Genomic DNA, 19,847 nt, shown 5'->3' with positions numbered 1-19,847 from the left:
AAAAGTGAAACCCATTGCAAACATGTATAAATATGCAAAACAAATGTCTGAACTAGCCATGTCCACAATAAAAGAGAAAAGAAAACAGTCCATTAACTCTTTTTTAGAAGTAGGTAGTATATTTCATTATGAATCCTTTGGATATATTGTTAGACATTGTGATGATCAGAGTTACTAAGTTTTTCAAAGTTGAATAGATTATTATCATTATTCTCTGGTTCTGCTCACTTCATTTTGCATCGGTCCATTAAGGTCTTCCCAAGAGCTTTTGACACAGTCTTTTTCAGTTAAGTTGCATTCATATCCTATAACTAGTTTAGCCATTTCCTCCATCTCTTCAATTTTTTTTTTGCTATAGCAAAAAGAGTTGCTATAATTATTTTTGTACATATGGGTCGTTTTCCTCTTCCTTTGATCTTTTTGGAGTATAGACTAGTATGGGATACTACTAGTAGTATCTCTAGGTCAAAGAGCATGCACAGTTTAGTAGTTTTGGGAACATAGCTTCCAAATTGCTTTCCAGACTGGTTGGATTAGATCACAGCTCTAACTTTACATTAATGTTTAATATTTAAAATTGTTTTCTCACATCCCCCACTAACATTTGTGTTTTCTTTTTTGTCATCTTAGCCAATCTAATGGAGATGAGAGTAGTACCTCAGAGTTGTTTTAATTTTCATTTCTCTAATAAGTGAATTAGACCACTTTTTCATATTACTATTGATAGCTTCAGTTTCTTTCTCAGAAAACAGCCTTTTCATATCTTTTGACCACTTATAATTTGGGGGATGATTCTTCTTCTTCTTGTAAATGTCACTCAATTCCCTTTATGTTTTACAAATGAGACCTTAATCAGAGAAACTTCCTCCCTCCAGTGTCCTGCTTTTCTTCAAATTTCAGCTGCATTGGTTTTATTTGTGCAAAAACTTTCATTTTATACATCCATTTTACCTGAGAACTTTTTTAATCTCTCATGAACTTTTCCCTAAACAAAGATCTGACAGTTAATTTCTTTCTACTGACTTAAGATTTAGATCTAAATCTTATACCTATTTTGAGTTTATCTTGGCATATGATGTGAGTTACTGGACTGTACCTTGTTTCTAAACAATACTTTTTTCCCCAAACAGTTTTTGTCAGTTTTTTCAGCAATTTTGTCAGTTCTTGCTACAATATCTTATAATCTCTGGTTTACTGTTACAGGTTACTGTGCTCATTCATTTTTTTATTGTGTACCTATTCTTTGCCAGTGATCAATCTCTGTATTTTACCCAGTATCAAATTGTTTTACAATTAGACAATTGCAATTTGGTAGTATAAGGTTTGAGATCTGGGACTGCTAGACCCCTTCTAATTTTTTTCTTTATTTTTTAAAAATATATTTTGATTGATGTCTTTTTCTTGTTTCATCATGTTATCTCCAGTATCTTTCCCTACCACTTCCAGAAAACCCCCTTCCATATAACAAATAGTATTTTTAAGAAGAAAAAAATCAGGAAAAATCAATATATTGAAAAAGCCCTTCAATTGTGGACTTGCTCATTTCATGAATGCAACAATCAGGGACAATTTTAGTTATCTGCGATACCATCTTTATCCAAAGAAAGAATTGTGGAGTTTAAACTAAGACCAAAGACTATTACTTTTAATTTAAATTTTTTTTAAAAAAAAGTATCTTATATAATTTTTCTATATATATTTTTTCCCTTAAGGATATGATTCTCTCTCAACACATTCAATTTTGATCAATGTATAGAATAGGAAACAATGTAAAGACTATCAGATGGCCTTCTGTGGGGGGTAGTGGGGAGGGAACCTAAATTAGAGGGAAAATTGTAAAATTCAAAAGACAATAAAAAAAGAAAAAGCCCCAAAATAGATGTACTGTGTAACACTGTGGACCTTCCACCTCTAAAATAGGGTAGATTTAGAGCATCTTCTCATAGTTCTTCATTCATCTTTATGATTTTGTTAAAAAAATTTTTATTTTTACATTTTTTACCCCAGCTACATGCAAAAGCAAGTTTCAATATTTACTCCCAAAAACCTTGAGCTCCAAATTCACTTTCTTCCTCCCACCCCACTCCCCACATTGAGCAAGCCAGTTACTTGGTATGGGTTAAAAATGTGTAACAATGAAACACATTACTATAATAGTCATGTTGTAAAAGAAAACATAATTCCCCCCTCTCCCCAAAAAAAGAAACTTCAAGAAAAATAGAGTGGAAGGGGGGAAGAGTGTGCTCTAGTCTGTGTTCAGATACCATCAGTTCTTTCTTTGGGGTGGATAGCATTCTTGGTGAAAAGTCCATCAGAGAAATTACTTCAATATTTTCCCCCACAGTTGTTATATCTGGCTGATATTTCCCTCTACTGTATTCCCCCCACCTCCATTTATTCTATTCTCACTCTTTTCACTCTGTCCCTTCTTAAAAGTGTTTTATATCTGACTGTCCTCTCCCACAATCTTCCCTCTCTTCCTCCTATATCCCCCCTCCCCTACCCCTGTCCCGCTTCTCCCATCCCTTTACTCTCCTCTTTTCCTCTAGGGTAAGACATTTCTATACACAATTGAGAGTGAATGTAATTTCCTCTCAGCCATCACCTTCCATACTACTGCAAAAAATTTTTCTTGCCTCTTTTCTGTGAAATGATTTAGCCCATTCTACCTCTCCTTTCTCTTCTCCCAGTAAATTCCTTTCTTGCCCATTAATTCCATCTTTATAATATATCTTCATATTCCACTCTCTCCTGTGCCTTGTCTATAAAAGCTGCTTCTAACTGCTCAAATAAACGAGAAAGTTCATATGAGTATTATCAGTATCATATTTCCATGCAGGAATACACGCAATTCATCATCATTAAATCCCTCATAATTTACCCTTCTTATCACTCTCTCTATGCTTCACCTGAATCCTGTACTTGTAGTTCAGCTCTGATCATTTCATCAGGAAATTATGAAAGTCCCCTATTTCATCAAATGTCCATCTTTTCTCTCCTAAAAGAAGATGTTCAGTTTTACTGGGTGCTCGATTCCTCATTGCAATCCAAGCTCTTTTGTCTTCTGGAATATTAAATTCCAAGCTCCACAAGTCCTTAATTAGAAGTTATAAATGTGTGTAATCCTAACTGTAACTCCACAATATTTGAATTGTTCCTTTCTGAAACCGAATTTCAGCTAGAAATAGCAACTGTAGGGGGAAATATTGAAGCAATTTCTCTGATGAACTCCCATCAAGAATACTATCCACCCCAAAGAAAGAGCTGATAATGTCAGAATACAGACTAAAGCACACTCTTCCCTCACCCACTCTATTTTTCTTGAAATATTTTCTTCTTGATTTGTGAGTATTGGAATTTGGCTATAACATTCCTGGCAGTTTTCATTTTGGAATCTCTTTCAGGAGGTGATCAGTGGACTCTTTAAATTTCTGTTTCACTCTCTCCCAGATTTCTTGAAAAATGAAGTCTAGGCTTTTTTTTTTTGGTCATGATTTTCAGGTAGTCCAATAACTTTTAAATTATATCATCTGAATCTGTTTTCGAGTCAATTGTTTTTCCATTGAGATATTTCATATTTTCTTCTTTTGGTTTTGTTTTATTGTTTCTTCATCTCACAAAGACATCAGCTCCCCTTAGCCCCATTCTTCATTTGAAGGAATTCTTTTGTATCTTCTTTTCCATCTGGTCAATTCTGCTTTTTAAGTATTCTTCTCCTCATTGGCCTTTTGGACTGCTCTTTTCCATTAGACCCAAACTAGTTTTTAAGATATTTTCTTCAGTATTTTTTGGTAATTCCTTTACAAACTGCTGATTTGGTTTTCATAATTTTTCCACATCACTCTCATTTCTCTTCCCAATTTTTCCTTCACCTCTCTTACTTCACTTTCAAAATCTCTTTAGCTTTTCCATAGCTTGAACTCAATTCATATTTTTCTTCCATTGAGAAGCTTTGACATTGTTACATTCTAAGTGTATTTTTTGATCCTCTATAGGACCAAAGTAATTGTCTATGGTCAGATTTTTTTTTTTCCATTGTTTCTCATTTCCTAAACTCATTGTTAAGATGGGACTCTGCTTTCAGGGTGGAGGATGCACTTCCCAAGATTTTGAGGGGTTTTACAACTGTTTTTAAGGACACGACCTAGGGACCTCAATTCCTTCAACATCTTATAAGAGTCTCTGACTGCTCTCCTGCTTGTGCTCTGGTCTGTGGATGATCACAAGTATACCCCTCTGCCCTGGATCTGTGATGAGGGTCCCTGCTCCACTATGGCAGTAAAGCTCCTTTTCCTGAGACTGGGGCCTAGACTGCAACTTGAATCTGAGTATGGGCAAAGCAACACATCCTGCCTTGGGGATAGTGGAGAGACCTCTGAAATCTCCCCCAACCCCCTCTCCATCCATGACCTGAGCACTCTGGAAGCATTTGCCAGGTAGCTCCTTGCTAGGTGGTTCCTGAGGCTTACTCCTGGTTCTGGGGGCTGGATCTGAACTAAGGTCTGCACTAGAATGGACTCCCCTTTCACTTTGGTGTGGTAAAGGCTTCCTGTGAGCTTCCAAGTTGTTCTTGGTAATCCCTGGACTAAGAGGTCTGGAAACTGCTGCTACTGCCACATACTCAGGCATGCCCAGGGGCCCAGGGACCCCATGGACTGTTTCTGGATGGCTAGAGCTGGTTCTCTCTGTTGTGACTAGGGCCGTGCTGTGGGTCCTCTCTAACCCCAATGTAACAGACCTTCCCTGCAGATCTTTGAAGTTGTTTTAGGCTAGAAGTTTCTATTTGATCCTTTAGAAGAACCTCTGGATCTTAATAAGCACAGGATTGACAGAAAACCAAAAATTACTTTGTGATTTGTATGGATGATGATTTTGTGTGGAGAGGGGCCTTCATCTGAGAGACTCAGTAGGAGTCTGCTGCAATATAGACAGTTCTCTCTTTATATAAATTTGCATTTGACTTTGAGGTAGAGATGCAGGGGAAAGGGGCCATATAAAGGAGAAGGGGGGAAACAGTTCAGGTGTTTAATTCCATAAGGGAATTAGACAGTTGTTTAAGAAAAAAAAAAGATGTAACAGATATAACAAAAAAACATGAGAGTTTGGAAAAAAAATGTGTCCTTAGTTGTTTTCCAGTTTTCATGGATAAACCAAAAGTGAAACATTCAAACAAGTGAGTTATGAGATCATAAAATTAGCATAGAATTTGGAGATGGATGAGAGGGATGTGAAGGAATTGATTGAGTCTCATGGAGAATTGTTAAATGAGGATCAAATTGAGCTGCCAGCTGCAAAGATTACAAAAGAAGAAAGGGAAGTTTCAGAACCAAAAAGGTTCAAAAATAAAACCAACATTTTATCATTAGAGTGAATTTTTTTCTTGTATTGAAGATGGATCCAAATACTTTAAGATTTTTAAAAGTTCAAAGATAAGTTGAGGATATTTCTCCTCATCAGATAGATGAGGAGAAAAACAAAGTTCCTGCCCATAAAGTCATAAAAATGTTGTGCATTGATAAAGACTAGATTAGGGAATGGGGAATGAGCAACATATTGCAAATCTATGTTAACTGTGCTCTATTATTAACTTTCATAATTATGTATATTATCATGGTACAGTATTTAATATGTCTGAATTTTGTTCAATTTATATATGCCTTTGTTATGTAGGCCAAGTGAAATGGGGAGGGAGGGAAATTTTTTTGCAGAATGGTCAATAGGCAAACTCTTTAGTCTATTTGAGAGATATGATTCTTTGAGGTGGTTTGTTGAATAATTATCAAATTGATGAGAAAGAAAGATTGTATAGCTATTCTTAATTTTTTATTTTGACCCTTGATTCTTTTGTTGGGTTATTTTTTTTAGGATTTTGCAAGGCAAATTGGGTTAAGTGGCTTGCCCAAAGCCACACAGCTAGGTAATTATTAAGTGTCTGAGACCGGATTTGAACCCAGGTGCTCCTGACTCCAGGGCCGGTGCTTTATCCACTGTGCCACCTAGCCGCCCCAGACCCTTGATTCTTTATTCTTCTTTGTAAACATAAATAATTTTCTTCGGTATTCTTATGCTCTTATAGTTTTTTGTTATATCATATGAAGATAGTAAAAAAGACAGATATTTCCTCAAAATAGTTCATCTTTTTGTAGCTTCCCATAAATTATTTATGGTCACAGTTTCTGATTCAATAACCTTAGCTTATGTATTAACATGGTTCCATTTGCATGGACATGTCAAAAATGTATAGATTTTTAATGTCATTATAGAGGATTAAGTGAAAAATGTTTTTAATGATATTTTAGAAAGAACAGGGACAGGAACAGGGCCTTTGATTTCATTGGTATAGGAAAGCTCCCTATCCAAATGTAGGTCATCACCTTTTCTTCAGTTTAAAGTCTAAGTTGCTTAAAGCACTGAGAAGGTAAGTGATTTGTTCCAGGGTCATTGTTAATATATATCAAAGGTGAAACTTGAACCCAATCTTCCTGGTGTTATTTCCAGGTTATAAAATTTACCAGAATGCAGATTTATTAAATACTGTACTATGGCTCTTGCCGCGCGGCCCTGGGACCGGCTGGTCGTGCTTCTGGAAAAGACGCTGAGGCTCAGAGGGTTAAAGTGATGTAGCCAAACACAGCCATTAAGTAGTCCCCAACCCTACCTGCAGTCGAGTAAACTTTCTGCTTTATCCCAGATTTAGTGTAGCCATGGCTCATGGTCCCAATAAAAATCTGAAACGTGTAGCAGCTCCAAAGCACTGGATGCTGGATAAGTTAACAGAAGTATTTGCTCCAAGACCATCTACAGGTCCCCACAAGTTGAGAGAATGTCTCCCCCTCATCATCTTCCTGAGAAACAGGCTCAAGTATGCCCTTACTGGAGATGAAGTAAAGAAGATCTGCATGCAGGATTCATCAAGATGGATGGCAAGGTCCGCACTGATATCACATATCCTGCTGGTTTTATGGATGTCATTAGCATTGAGAAGACAGGGGAACATTTCCGTTGGGTATATGACACAAAAGGACGCTTTGCTGTTCATCGTATCACAGCTGAGGAGGCTAAATATAAGTTATGCAAAGTGAGAAAAATCTTTGTGGGTACAAAGGGTATTCCCCATCTGGTGACCATGATGCCCGTACTATCCGTTATCCAGATCCCCTCATCAAAGTGAATGATACAGTTCAGATTGATTTAGAAACTGGCAAAATCACTGATTTCATTAAGTTTGATACTGGAAACCTATGTATGGTGACCAGTGGAGCCAACTTGGGTCGAATTGGTGTGTTTACAAATAGGGAGAAACATCCTGGCTCTTTTGATGTTGTTCATGTAAAAGATGCCAGTGGCAATAGTTTTGCCACTAGGCTTTCAAACATTTTTGTTATTGCAAAGGTAATAAGCCTTGGATCTCTCTTCCCAGAGGAAAGGGTATCCGGCAGCTAAGCAGAGCAGTGGCTAAATGATTGTAAATCATGAGAGAATTTGTAGGTTTTCAATCAAATTAAGATTTTAAATTCAGTTTTTAAAATGATTATCCTACAAATACACAAATTACACCAAAAAAATAAGAATCTTAAACAGCTCATTTTTATAAAGCAATATTGAACAAGCCATAATGCTTTTCTCTTCTTTCCTTGAATTAGAGTACTTTGTGTATGACTGTTGCATAAAATGGCATGGGAGATGTACCTCTATTGGTTTTGCTTAACTTGTTACATGGGAAGTCTCAGTGATTGGAGGATGGGGAGAGGAATATTGCAAAATGGCTGATGTTAAAACAAAAGATATTAATAAAACTTAAAGAAAAAAATAAAAAATAAATAAATACTGTACTATGATAATAAACAGAATTATGAAATAAAAGTTTTTACTTGCTGCCTCACTTATATTTCAGTACTTCTCCCCCCATCCCCACAATGCAACTCTTCTGCTTTGTGCTAGTCATTTAAAAAAATTTTTATTATTCTCTTAAGATTCAGATCAACAGCGAAGAGAGAAACTTAAGAAGGAATTGGCACAGTGTGAAAAAGACTTGAAATTAGCTAGAATCACTTCACAAACAAGTAAAATGAGTACACTTTCATCTTCAAGTGTAAAGGTAAGATAACATCCTTTAAAATACCATTTGAAATATTAATATATTGTTAGCTTTTATAATAAATTACTAATATGACATTTGCCTTGTTTGTCCACAAGAATGCTACATTTAAGGGTATATTTCAGGAAGGAACCCAATTCTGGCTTGAGGGATGGAGAAAATACCAGAACTGAGTGTCACAAGCAGAACCAAACTAGTGCCAGTGACACAATGGGAGCTTATTAGAGCCAAATAGTTTTTAATCTGACGTGATAGTAGCAGAATGATGGAGGTGAACAGAGCTTAATCTTATGTGCCAGGCCCTGAGCTAAGTTCTAAGAATACAAGAAAAAAGCAACTACAATTCCCACCCTCAAGTTTTAATGCTCTGTTAGAGCATTGGGATGGGAGAACAGAAATCTAAGAGATGCACTGTCCCCTGGAGGAGACAATGTGCAGGGACTGTTACTGAGAGAGACTGACTAGGCTTAGTAGAGGCCAAATGGACAAAGATTAGGATTGAAATGAAGTATAGCTAGTTATGAAAATAATCTGCAGAGAGATGATAATTAAACCCATGGGAGCTGATGAGATCACCAGCAAGATACTATAGGACACATCCTTCAGAGAACACCCAGTAGGGAAAGAGTCTGAGAAGGCCCAGTCAGACAAGTGAGAGAGAACCAGGAGAGATCAATCAATGGTTGAAAACTTAAGAGAGAAAAGAGTTTCCAGGAGAAAGGGTATAATTAATAGTTTTGGAGAGTTCAGAGAGTATAAGTATATGAATTGAGAAAGACTATTACATTTCTCAAATAAGAGATCATTGGTTGATCATTGGTTATGGAAGCCAGATTGTAGAATTTTAGAATTGCACTGGAGGAATGAAAATGTAGACCCTGATTTTAGACATCTTAAGTTCAGTTGCAAAGGGAAGGAGAGATATGGGATGAATGACTAGCAAGGAAGATAGGATCAAGTAAAGATTTTTTTAATCATGAGGAGACATGAATATATTTATATGCAGGATAGAAGCAACCTACAAAGAAGCAGGCAGGAAGAGATTGAAAATTAAGAGTGGAGATAATGGAAGGGATAGTCTGCTAGAGAGGGAGGCAGGGTTATGGATCAAATATACATGTGGGTGATATTTGCCTTATCAGGAAAAGGGCCATCTTTTCTTAATATTTATTTTTCCAACTACATGAAAAGATAGTTTGTAGCAATTATTTTTGGTAAGGTTTTGAGTTCACATTTCTTCATAAGAGACAAGGTTAAGAAGCAGATAAAGGGGGGACAATACTGTGTAATGTATGATAAGGAGAAAGGGGAAAGTGGGAATACTCAGTGAATGATCTCATTTTTCCATTGAAGTATGTTGTGAGAATAGGGAGAAGATGAGGAAAAGGTATAAAAGATTATGATAGGGGGAAAAACCAAATTAACTTTCATGACTGAATAAGAATGGGATGAACTCACCAATAAAATGCAAAAGGATAGCAGTGCTTTAAAACAGAATCCAACAATAGGTTGTTTATAAGATTTAAGCTTGAAACATTTACACAGGGTTAAAATTAGGGGTTGAAGTAGAATTTATCATGCCACAGATTAATTCAGAAACCTTTAGCAGCAATTATGATCTCTCACAAGGCAACAGTAAAAATGATATCATTAAAAAGGACAGCAAGTGGGGTGGCTAGGTGGCACAGTGGATGGAGCAACGGCCCTGGAATCAGGAGTACCTGAGTTCAAATCCAGCCTCAGACATTTAATAATTACCTAGCTGTGTGACCTTGAGCAAGCCATTTAACCCCATTGCCTTGCAAAAACCTAAAAAGAAAAAAGGATAGCAAGAAAACCAGGTAATGTTTAATGACCAATAGATAATGAAATAATAACATTACATTGAAACTTTACCAAAATGTCATTAAACAATTCGTGATCCAGGTATAACTTACGTGAGGCATAAGATACCCCCAAAATGTCAAAGGCAGGGAGAAGAGCAAACCAAATTTACAAGAATTCTTACAGCAGCAGAGTGGATGCCCATTATTTAGTGTATGGTTGAATAAATTATGGCATATGAATAAAATGGAATATTCTTGGAACATAGAAATGAGGAAAGGAATGGATTCAGGGAAATCTGGGAAGATTATGAATTGAAGTAAAGTGAGCAGAAACAGGATAATGTGCAATGATTACAATAATGTAAAAACATTTTGAAAGACTTGATACTGGTTCAGTATAGTGGCCAGTTATGCTTCCAGACGACTAATGATGAAACATGCTTCCCACCTCTTAGCTGAGTTAATGAACTCTCAGAATGAAGCATGAATTTTCAGATACTATTTTCATGTGTGAATTTGTTTTGCTTAATTAGACTTAATTATGACAAAAGAAGGTTTATTTTTCAGAGGAATATGAGAAAGAGAGCATGTAGTGTTAACAGAAAAAAAAAGATTTTCTACTTGATCCTCACTTGTACTTAAGATAAATCACTTTGACAGGTATAGAACTTGAGTGAGGAGAATTTCGAGACAGGCAGACCAACTAGTAAACCATTACAGTAGTCCAGGCATAAGGTTTTGAGGGCCTGAACCTAAGTGGTATCAGTCAAAGAAAAGATATAGATATGTAGAGGAAGGAGCTAAAGTGACAATCTTATGAAGGTATATTTTTCAAATGATTGAACCTCTCAGGTTCCTTCCAATAATTCTATATCTACTCTCTAATTCATAATTTTGTGCTTGACTGTTAATCCACTTCACTCAGGGTCTCATTCTTAGCTCTCTGTTTTAGTTCTGCTTTAAAGAAATAAAAAACTACAATGTCATATACTGTGCTGGGTATGTCCTAAGAAAGAATCGTGGAGTATGAACAAAGACCACAAACTATTACCTTTAATTTAAAAGAAAAATGTTATCTTATTGTGTAATTCTGCTATATCTCATACTTTGTTTCTTCCTTAAGAATATGATTCCTCTCTCATCAGATTTCAGCTTAGATCAATGCATACCATGGAAGCAATGTAAAGACTTAACAAACTGCCTTCTGTGTGGGGGTGGGGGAAGGGAAGTAAGATTAGGGGAAACATTGTAAATTCAAAATAAATAAAATCTTTTAAAAAATAAAATAAGGGGGCAGCTAGGTGGTGCAGTGGATAGAGCACCGGCCTTGGAGTCAGGAGTACCTGAGTTCAAATCTGGCCTCAGATATTTAATAATTACCTAGCTGTGTGGCCTTGGGCAAACCACTTAACCCCATTGCCTTGCAAAAACTAAAATAAATAAATGAATGAATTAATAAAATGAAATGAAATGAGGGAATAAAAAAAAATAAACTAAGGTAGAAAAGCCTTGTAAGAAAGTTATTAGAGAATTCTAAATAGGTAATAATGAGGTCCTAAGATAGCAGTAGGAATAGAGAAAAAGGGATGAATTTAAGGGATGTTATTAAGTCTAAATTAAGAGGACCTAGCAAATGATTGAATACAATGCAGAGAAAAGTGTCAAAGATAACACCAAAGTTAGGAATGTAGGCATCTGGGTAAATGATAGCTCTATAAACAAAAATAGTGACATTAGAAAGAAAAGATAGTTTATTAGGCAATATAATGAACTCATTTTTGGAAATACATCATTTGCTATTTTTGTTAGACATTCAGGTGGTGATATACTGAAAATGTGAGGATTTGCTGGGGAAGGGTGAAGCAGGAAAGAAGAGACAATATTGCCAAATAAAAGAAAAAAGAAAAATATTTAAAAGATAATTGAAGGGTTTTTTAAAAAAACAAATCACAGAGGATCCTTTTGAAAATAATATGCTAAATTCATTACATGCTTTTATTTAAAAAAACACAAAATGTACTATTAGAAATTTGCATTTTTGCATATCTTTTTTGTATATGGAACTTCTTTATTGGTATTAGTGAAAACCAGAATAATTTTAAAAAATTTTTTCTCAGAAAAGGTGCTACAGCTAACTATTATGTAACTTATTAACACAGTCCTTTGGCTTTTTATATTTGAGAAGTTTTATCTGCCAAAAATCTAATCTGTATTAAAAAATGCCAACACTTCCTGCTAAGAAAAATAAGCATAATTTATAATGTGACTTTGATTTGTATTTCATTAACTAAAGTGTTGCAAACATGGACATACTATATAAATAGTTGTATATGCTCCATATGTTTTGTAGTTTAAAACAGCATGAAAATTTTGCATGTTTATACACTACTTTAGGGTTTTCCCTAAGCCACCATCAAATAAATAGTCCAAGTATTATTAATCTCTCAACAAATAAAAAACTGATATGTTAAGCAAACAGGTTAAATGAAATATAATTTTAATGACAAATTCAAGACTAGAACCAGATCTCATGTCTCTTAAGTTATTTCTTTTTCCATTATATTCTAGAATAAGGACTAATAATTAAAGAACACTAAAAGATTTGCAAAACACTTCTATTACATTATCTCATTTGATCCTCACAGCCCTGTGAGATGGGTGCTCTTGCCCAAGATCATATAGCTGTTCTATATGGGGGCATGTTTCATATTTACTTGCACCTGACTCCAATTCCAACCCTCTGTTATTCAACTTCACTAAATCTCAATAAGTTGAAAGAAAAATTTAAGAGAAAAGTATAAAGTATCAAAACCCAAAGCTATCATCTTTGCTTTACAGGTAGATTTAAATTAAGCAACAATATAGATTGTTTAAAAATATATTGCCATTAATAATATAGTTGAATGGCTCCCCTATTATTTTTAATTCAGACATTGTATATCATTTCTGAAAGTTAATTGTTCAGTAGTTAATTATGCTATGGTTCTAAAGTTAAGTTGATCATGGCTGCAGTGATATTTGAGCCCACAAATATAAAATCTGATACTGCTTCCATTTTTTTTCTTCCTCTATTTGTGAGGAAATAATGGGACCAGTTGCTATGATCTTAAGTTGTGTTGTTTTTTTTTTTAATGTTAAGCTTCAAGCAAGTTTTTACATTCTCTTCCAACCTTAACTCCAACATTTAAGTCATCCAGCCTGGCATTTTGTATGGTATTCTCTGCATATAAGTTAAATAAGATGACATTATATAACCTAACTTAGACATTATTGGTGAGTAGTACATAAGAAAACAAAGTTCATTGGAAAAGATAAAGATTACAAAGTGGAGAGACAATAGAGGAATTAATCCGGTTTGAGAAATGAAGAAAGGAAGGGATCAGAAATACTGTAGAAGGGATGACCTTGGAGCGAAGAAGAGTCACTTCATTATAAGAGACTGGAATCAGGAAATGGAAAATGAAGAAAATTCAAAAGTGGGCAGAAAAGTAGACAAGGAAATAAAATTAATTGCTTCAGTTTTCTCAGGAAAGCATAAACCCAAGCTCCTCATACAGGAATCAAGAGGAAGGCTATCCAAACTCTGCTCAAAGACTCCCCATAAAGGGAAGCCACTATAGAGAACTCATTCCATTTCTAAATAGCTCTAATTAATAGAAATTTTTTTCCGTATGTCAAATCCCAAATCTACCTCTTTTCTACTTCTTCCCTTGTTTCATTCACCCTCTAATGTCAAGAAGAACAAGTCTAATCACTTTTCCACAAGGCATGCCTTTAAATAATTGAACATTGCTATCATGTCCTTGGTAAGCATTTTGTTTTTCTAGGTTAACCATCCCTCTTTTTTCAACTGAAACTCATATACCAAGTTCTCCAGGCCTCTCATCATGATAGTTACCTTTTTTTGGGACACACTTTCCAAACTGAGGCTTGAGGCTAGAAGAACTAAGCATAGTACTCCAGAAGGGGCAGATGATAGTGGAACCACTCTCTTGGTTCTGTACAACTTCGTGACAGTGTTGACATACTAAGTTATGTGATCCATTGAAACCTAGATCAGTTACCTCAGGAACTGTTATTTAGTCCTGTTACCACTATCTGATATTGATAAAATCCCTTTTTGAACTCAGGCATAGAACTTTATTTTTATGCCTGTAAACTTCCATCTTGATAGATTTTTCCTGTCATTCCAGTTTGTCAAAACCTTTTTGGATCTGAACTGTATCCTTTGTCATATTTGTTATCATATCATCTGCAGATCTGACAAGCTTATCATTTAATCATTTTTAAAAAAAAAGACCAAAACATTGAAAAGTACAAAAGTCATAGATAGATCCCTGGGACATTTTGAGCCTTCCCTCTGTAACATTACACATTGATTATAACTCTTCATTAAGTCGACATATTCTAAATATTCTTTTGTTTTAGCCCATATCTCTCCATCTTATGCAATAAGAATAGCAAGACACTATTGAATCTTTGCTAAAATCTAAGCATATAATGTCGACAGGTATTCCTCTAACCACTCAGTTCTGTTGTCAAAATAAGCAGTTGGTTTTTTTTTTAATGAAACCATGCTGAGTCTTTGTGATGACTACTTTTTTAAGATATTTACTAACTAACCTAAGTAATTCTAGAATTTTGCTGTGAATTGATACTAAACTATCTGGTCTGTTGTTTACTGTTTCAGTTTTCATCCCTTGGGGGAATCACATCTCCCAGTCCAGTAGACCAGTAGTACTTCACTCATTCTGCAAAGTCTGTCAGAAATGGTTCAGCAGTCACATCTGCCAATTTTTCTCAGTTCCCTAGGATGTAGTCCATCTGGACCTGAAGACATTAACTCACTGAGGACAACTAGCTTTGTTGATTGTCTCCGTCACTGATCCTGGGTTTTTATTCCCACCTAATCATTTTTGTTCTCTACTTCCCAATCAAAAAAGATCTTTCTCTTTGGAAAAGAAAACAAATAATCTGTATTCCCCACAATCAAGTCTTTTTATTGTTCTTAACATTCATAACTAACTGCAACTCTTTTTTTAAGATTTAGTCCTCATATTATTCTTATAGGACCAGTCTATTCTGTTATATCCATTCTATACTTGCCCTTGTTTATATCTTTTAAACATGTCTTTTAAAAATTCAAGTTTATAAAATAAGTTCCATATGTATCACATTGTTCTCTTTACTTCTACCTCCTCCCCACCTCCACCTTTATTCTTATTTACTGGAAAAATTTCTGCTTCTGTCTTTGAAATTTTATTCTAAAGAGGTCATGTCTCTTTTCACTTGACTTCACTTTCAAAATATTAGAGCTTTGGCTTCTCCAAACCCATTCCTTATGTTCTCCAAAATTTAGGTTGCATGTATATGGTTTTCTTTAGTCTAAACTTTAGAATGGAGAAGTAATTTATCAAAGGTTCCTGTTATGTACACTTTTACAACCAATTCTTTGTGTCATAATCAATTGAATATCTTTCATCTTAATCTGATTTTAAGTATTTTTCTAATAGCAAGTCTGCTCAATAGCAACCTGCATTTCTGTTTATCCACAGGAAAATGATGGGATATATAAAAACTTTAAATGTATTTAACTATTTCTATCAGTGCATAAATATACTAGTACTTCTGTATCAGATTTTGAATCATAGGATACCATTTAGTAAGACTGGAAAATTTTAGGGGCAGCTAGGTGGTGCAGTAGATAGAGCACCAGCCCTAAAGTCAGGAGGACCTGAGTACGACAAATCTGGCCTCAAACATTTAATAATTGCCTGGCTGTGTGACCTTGGACAAGTCACTTAACCCCATTACCTTGTTTAAAAAAACCAAAAAAAGCTGGAAAATTTTAATAATTTACAAATATAAATTTGAAAGTCCCACATGTTGCTAAATGGCATTAAAGGATTATTCAGTAATACAGATGCAGTCTCTTCATTATATCAGGGCTGGACACCCTTACTTTTAAAAGTTTTATTGAAACATTAGACAGTATATTTTGATTTGACATTTTAGTGAGAACTCTGGTAGCTCAGCTTCATTTACTAAAACATTTAGCTAACCCACAGATAGGCCACATAAAACCACCATGCGGGTCACATTTTGGACAGCCATGATCTATATGAAGGGTACAGAAAAGAAATGAGCTTAAGGGGGCGGCTAGGTGGCACAGTGGATAGAGCACCGGCCCTGGAGTCAGGAGTACCTGGGTTCAAATCCAGGCTCAGACACTTCATAATTACCTAGCTGTGTGGCCTTGGGGAAGCCACTTAACCCCATTTGCCTTGCAAAAAACCTAAAAAAAAAATGAGCTTAAAATATGAAAGATTAATGTAAGGTAAGACTTTTAAATGGCTATGAGGGTTTTATAATAAAATACACAAAAGAACTTTTTTTTCAAAAAGAAATTTTAATCTGGAGTAAACTGAACTAATTGTTTTTATATTTTATATGTACATATTTTATATGATGTCTTTTCCATTAGAATATATGCTGCTTGAGAGCACAGAATGTTCTTACCTTTCTATTTCCTGGGAAGAGAAGTTAGAGAAACCACAGACTTTTTTTTTTTTTTTTTAGTTTTTGCAAGGCAGTGGGGTTAAGTGGCTTGCCCAAGGCCACACAGCTAAGTAATTATGAAGTGTCTGAGGCCAGATTTGAACCCAGGTACTCCTGACTCCAGGGCCGGTGCTCTATCCACTGCGCCACCTAGCCACCCCCCCCCCTTTTTTTTTCTTAGATATCACGTTTACACATTTTCCAAATATAACGGAAATGGAAAAAATATCAGAACAATCAATTAATTCCACAATTTGTGTTCCTTCTGTGTGCAGTATTGCTTTAATTATTAAAATAAACGTCTTAATAATTTTATTCCCTACCAAAAGAAAATCTAAAGTGGGATTCATTTATAAAGTGTGAAAGAATATAAATTTTATAATACTTTCCAAGTGTTAATTATGCCACATTATAAGAAACTACCTTCACAAACTCAGGAGACCAAAATAGGAATAAACATTGCTTGTAGAACAATTTGATCACCAAAACTCCCTCAAAATGATGAACTACTTATGATTGAGTCTTGGTAGGTCCTCTTTCACAGTAAGTGCATAATAGATGCCTATCAACTGACTTCTTCAACAGTTGATGGACTTCCCTTTTGAACCATATATTTATTCTCTAGAGTGGGTTTTTTTTTATCACAAGTTGTGGCAACAAATCAGGGAAGATTGATGGGATAGCCAGGGCTTTAATCCCTCCCCCAAGGAATTCAAGGAAAACTGATGGCAATCCTTTTCCAAAGAGTGGGACATAAGAAGTGTCACTAGAGGGCCATATTGTTATTTTTGTTTCCAAAAAGAAATTTATAATTTTTATCAATATTAAGAATAAAATTCATTATTATAATACATATTATATAGTATTTAATAGAATATATATTATATGTTTTCTATTCTATACTATTATTTTTAAAGTATCTTTTTTAGAACTATATAACTAAAAACAATTTAATGTATTATGAGCTAGTCAAATATTGGTAACCAATATTTGGATTTCTGATCATTTGAATTTTGTGATTCCGAATTTGGTATGATACATAAGTAATTCAAGTATTTGAGTGGTTGCAATGTATGCCATTACTGTTCTAGGCATATCAAATTCTTATTCTGAGAAGGTTGACCAGCCCCTGATGAAACTGATGGTCATTAGGTGCCCATAGTTTCAGGCTTGGTTTTTGGGAGTACATAGAGAAGTGTCTTGCGGGTGGAGCCAAGATGGCAGCATGAAGGCAGCATTTCCTTGGAACCCCTTCCTCTCCACAAACTCCAAAAGCCAACAAATTATGACCAGCCAAAATTTAGAGGGGCAGAACCCACAAAAAGACTGAGTGATACATTTTCCCAGTCAAATATAACTTAGAGGTTCCATGGGAAAAGTGTGTTTCACCAGGACAGGGGGTTGGAAAAAAGCTGCAACCACAGCGTGGCCCAGCCCAGAGATCACCAGCAACAGCTTGAAGGAGCAGTGAGAGAACTGTGCTACACCAAAATGAGTGTGGAGTAAGGAGCACCGGCCACAGAATCTACAGTGCGAATCTAGAGAACGCAGCCTGCACCCCAGAGACAGGGAAGTCTACAGAGATTTCTCTGCTCTCCCTCCAGGTAGGACTCTGCTGCTAGCCTACACGCATATGTTGCAGTTTGGGCTTCCATATTAAGTAACCAAGCTGGATCCCTCCTTATAGCCCCAGGGCAGAGGGAAGTAAGGGGGCCATCTACATGTCAAAGCACAGGTTAGAGAGCATTAAGACCTTGGAGGAATAAAGGTCCCAGTGGGTTCTCCCTCCCCCACCAAAAAAAGACCCAAAGCCTTGGAAGTGCTGTCTTGGGCTGAGGAAATGAGTAAACAACAGAAAAAGAATCTGACCATAGAGAATTACTTTAGTCCCATGGAAGATCAAAACACATACTCAGATGATGACAAAATCCAAGGTTTTATATCCAAAACCTCCAAGAGAAAAAGAAAATGGGTTCAAACTATGGATGAGCTCAAGAAAGACTTTGAAAAGCAATTAAGGGAGATGGAGGAAAAATTGGGAGGAGAAATGAAAGCGATGCAGAAAAATCATGAAAACCAAATCAACAGCATAGTGAAAGATATACAAAAAAATACTGAAGAAAATATGTTAAAAATCAGTTTAGGCCTAATGGAAAAAGCAAAACAAAAGGTAAATGAGAATAATGCCTTAAAAAGCAGAATTGGCCAGCTGGAAAAGGAGAAATAAAAGCTCTCTGAAGAAAAATAACTCCTTAAAATACAGAATGGAACTAAAGGAAGCTGATGACTTTGCAAGAAATCAGGAAGAAATAAAACTTTTACAAAAAAAGCCAAAAATTAGAAGAAAATGTACAATATCTCATTGGAAAAACAACCAACCTTGAAAACAGATCCAGGACAAATAATTTAAAAATTATTGGACTATCTGAAATCCATGATCAGGAGGAGTTCATTTTTCAAGAAATAATACAGCAAAATTGCCCTGGAGATCCAAGAAGCAGAAGGTAAAATAGAAATTGAGAGAATTCATCAGTCACCTCCTGAAAGATATCCCAAAAGAACAACTTGCAGGAATATTATAGCCAAATTCCAAAACTCCCAAATCAAAGAGAAAATTCTAAAAGCTGACAGAAACAATTCAAATACCGAGGCTCAATAGTCAGGATTACACAGGATCTGGCAGCATCTACATTAAGGGCTTGTAGGGATTGGAATATGATGTTCCAGAAAGCAAAAGATCGTGGTTTACAACCAAGCATCAACTACCCAGCAAAACTGAACATCCTCTTTCAGGGGACAAAATGGACTTTCAGTGAAACAGGGGACTTTTAAACTTTCCTATTGAAACAGCCAGAGCTGAACAGAAAGTTTGGTCTCCAATTACAAAGCTCTGGTGAACCATGGGGGGTGTGGGGGTGTGGAAGAGAGGGACTAACTATGAGGATTTTAATGATTGAACTGTTTGTATTCCTGTTTGGGAAGAAGATATAACTCATGAACTTTCTCATTTATAAGAGCTGTTAGAAGGAGCATAAATAGACAGGACATAGGAAGGAGCAGAATATAATGGTATAATATAGTAAAAAGATGAAATCATTGTGTGATTAAAGGAAAGTACTGGGGGAAGGGAAAGGAGAGGGAGAAGGAGCTAAGAAATTTCACCTAAGAGTCAAGAAAAAGCTTTTCTCAATGTAGTGAAAAGGGGGAAGGCAAGGCGGTATGAGTAAGCCTTCATTCTCATCAGAAATGGCTCAGAGAGGAAACAGCATACACACTTACAGTTAATAGGGTGAGGAAATCTATCTTACCCTAGAGAAAAATGAGAGGAAAGGGATGAGATAAGGGGGAATGGGGGGAATAGGTGA

General features: G+C 35.6%; 1 protein-coding gene across 8 annotated transcripts in view; it reads left to right on the top strand.

Moving 5' to 3' along the window:
- Positions 1-19,847, top strand: part of SPATA7 (spermatogenesis associated 7) — a 62,486-nt gene that overhangs the window by 23,248 nt on the left and 19,391 nt on the right. For 7 of the 8 annotated variants that reach the window (XM_074235580.1, XM_074235579.1, XM_074235574.1 and 4 more), the window contains one exon: positions 7,974-8,098. In XM_074235580.1, coding sequence (XP_074091681.1) covers positions 7,974-8,098 — 125 coding nt within the window. Of the gene's footprint in view, positions 1-6,031; positions 6,929-7,973; positions 8,099-19,847 lie in introns of those variants that run through there. The other variant, XM_074235581.1, reaches the window with a different exon arrangement.

Source organism: Macrotis lagotis, chromosome 4 (genome assembly GCF_037893015.1).
Source record: "Macrotis lagotis isolate mMagLag1 chromosome 4, bilby.v1.9.chrom.fasta, whole genome shotgun sequence".
Taxonomy (NCBI): domain Eukaryota; kingdom Metazoa; phylum Chordata; class Mammalia; order Peramelemorphia; family Peramelidae; genus Macrotis; species Macrotis lagotis.
The sequence above is the reverse complement of the archived record's forward strand: the minus strand, read 5'-3'. Positions and strand labels throughout refer to the sequence as shown.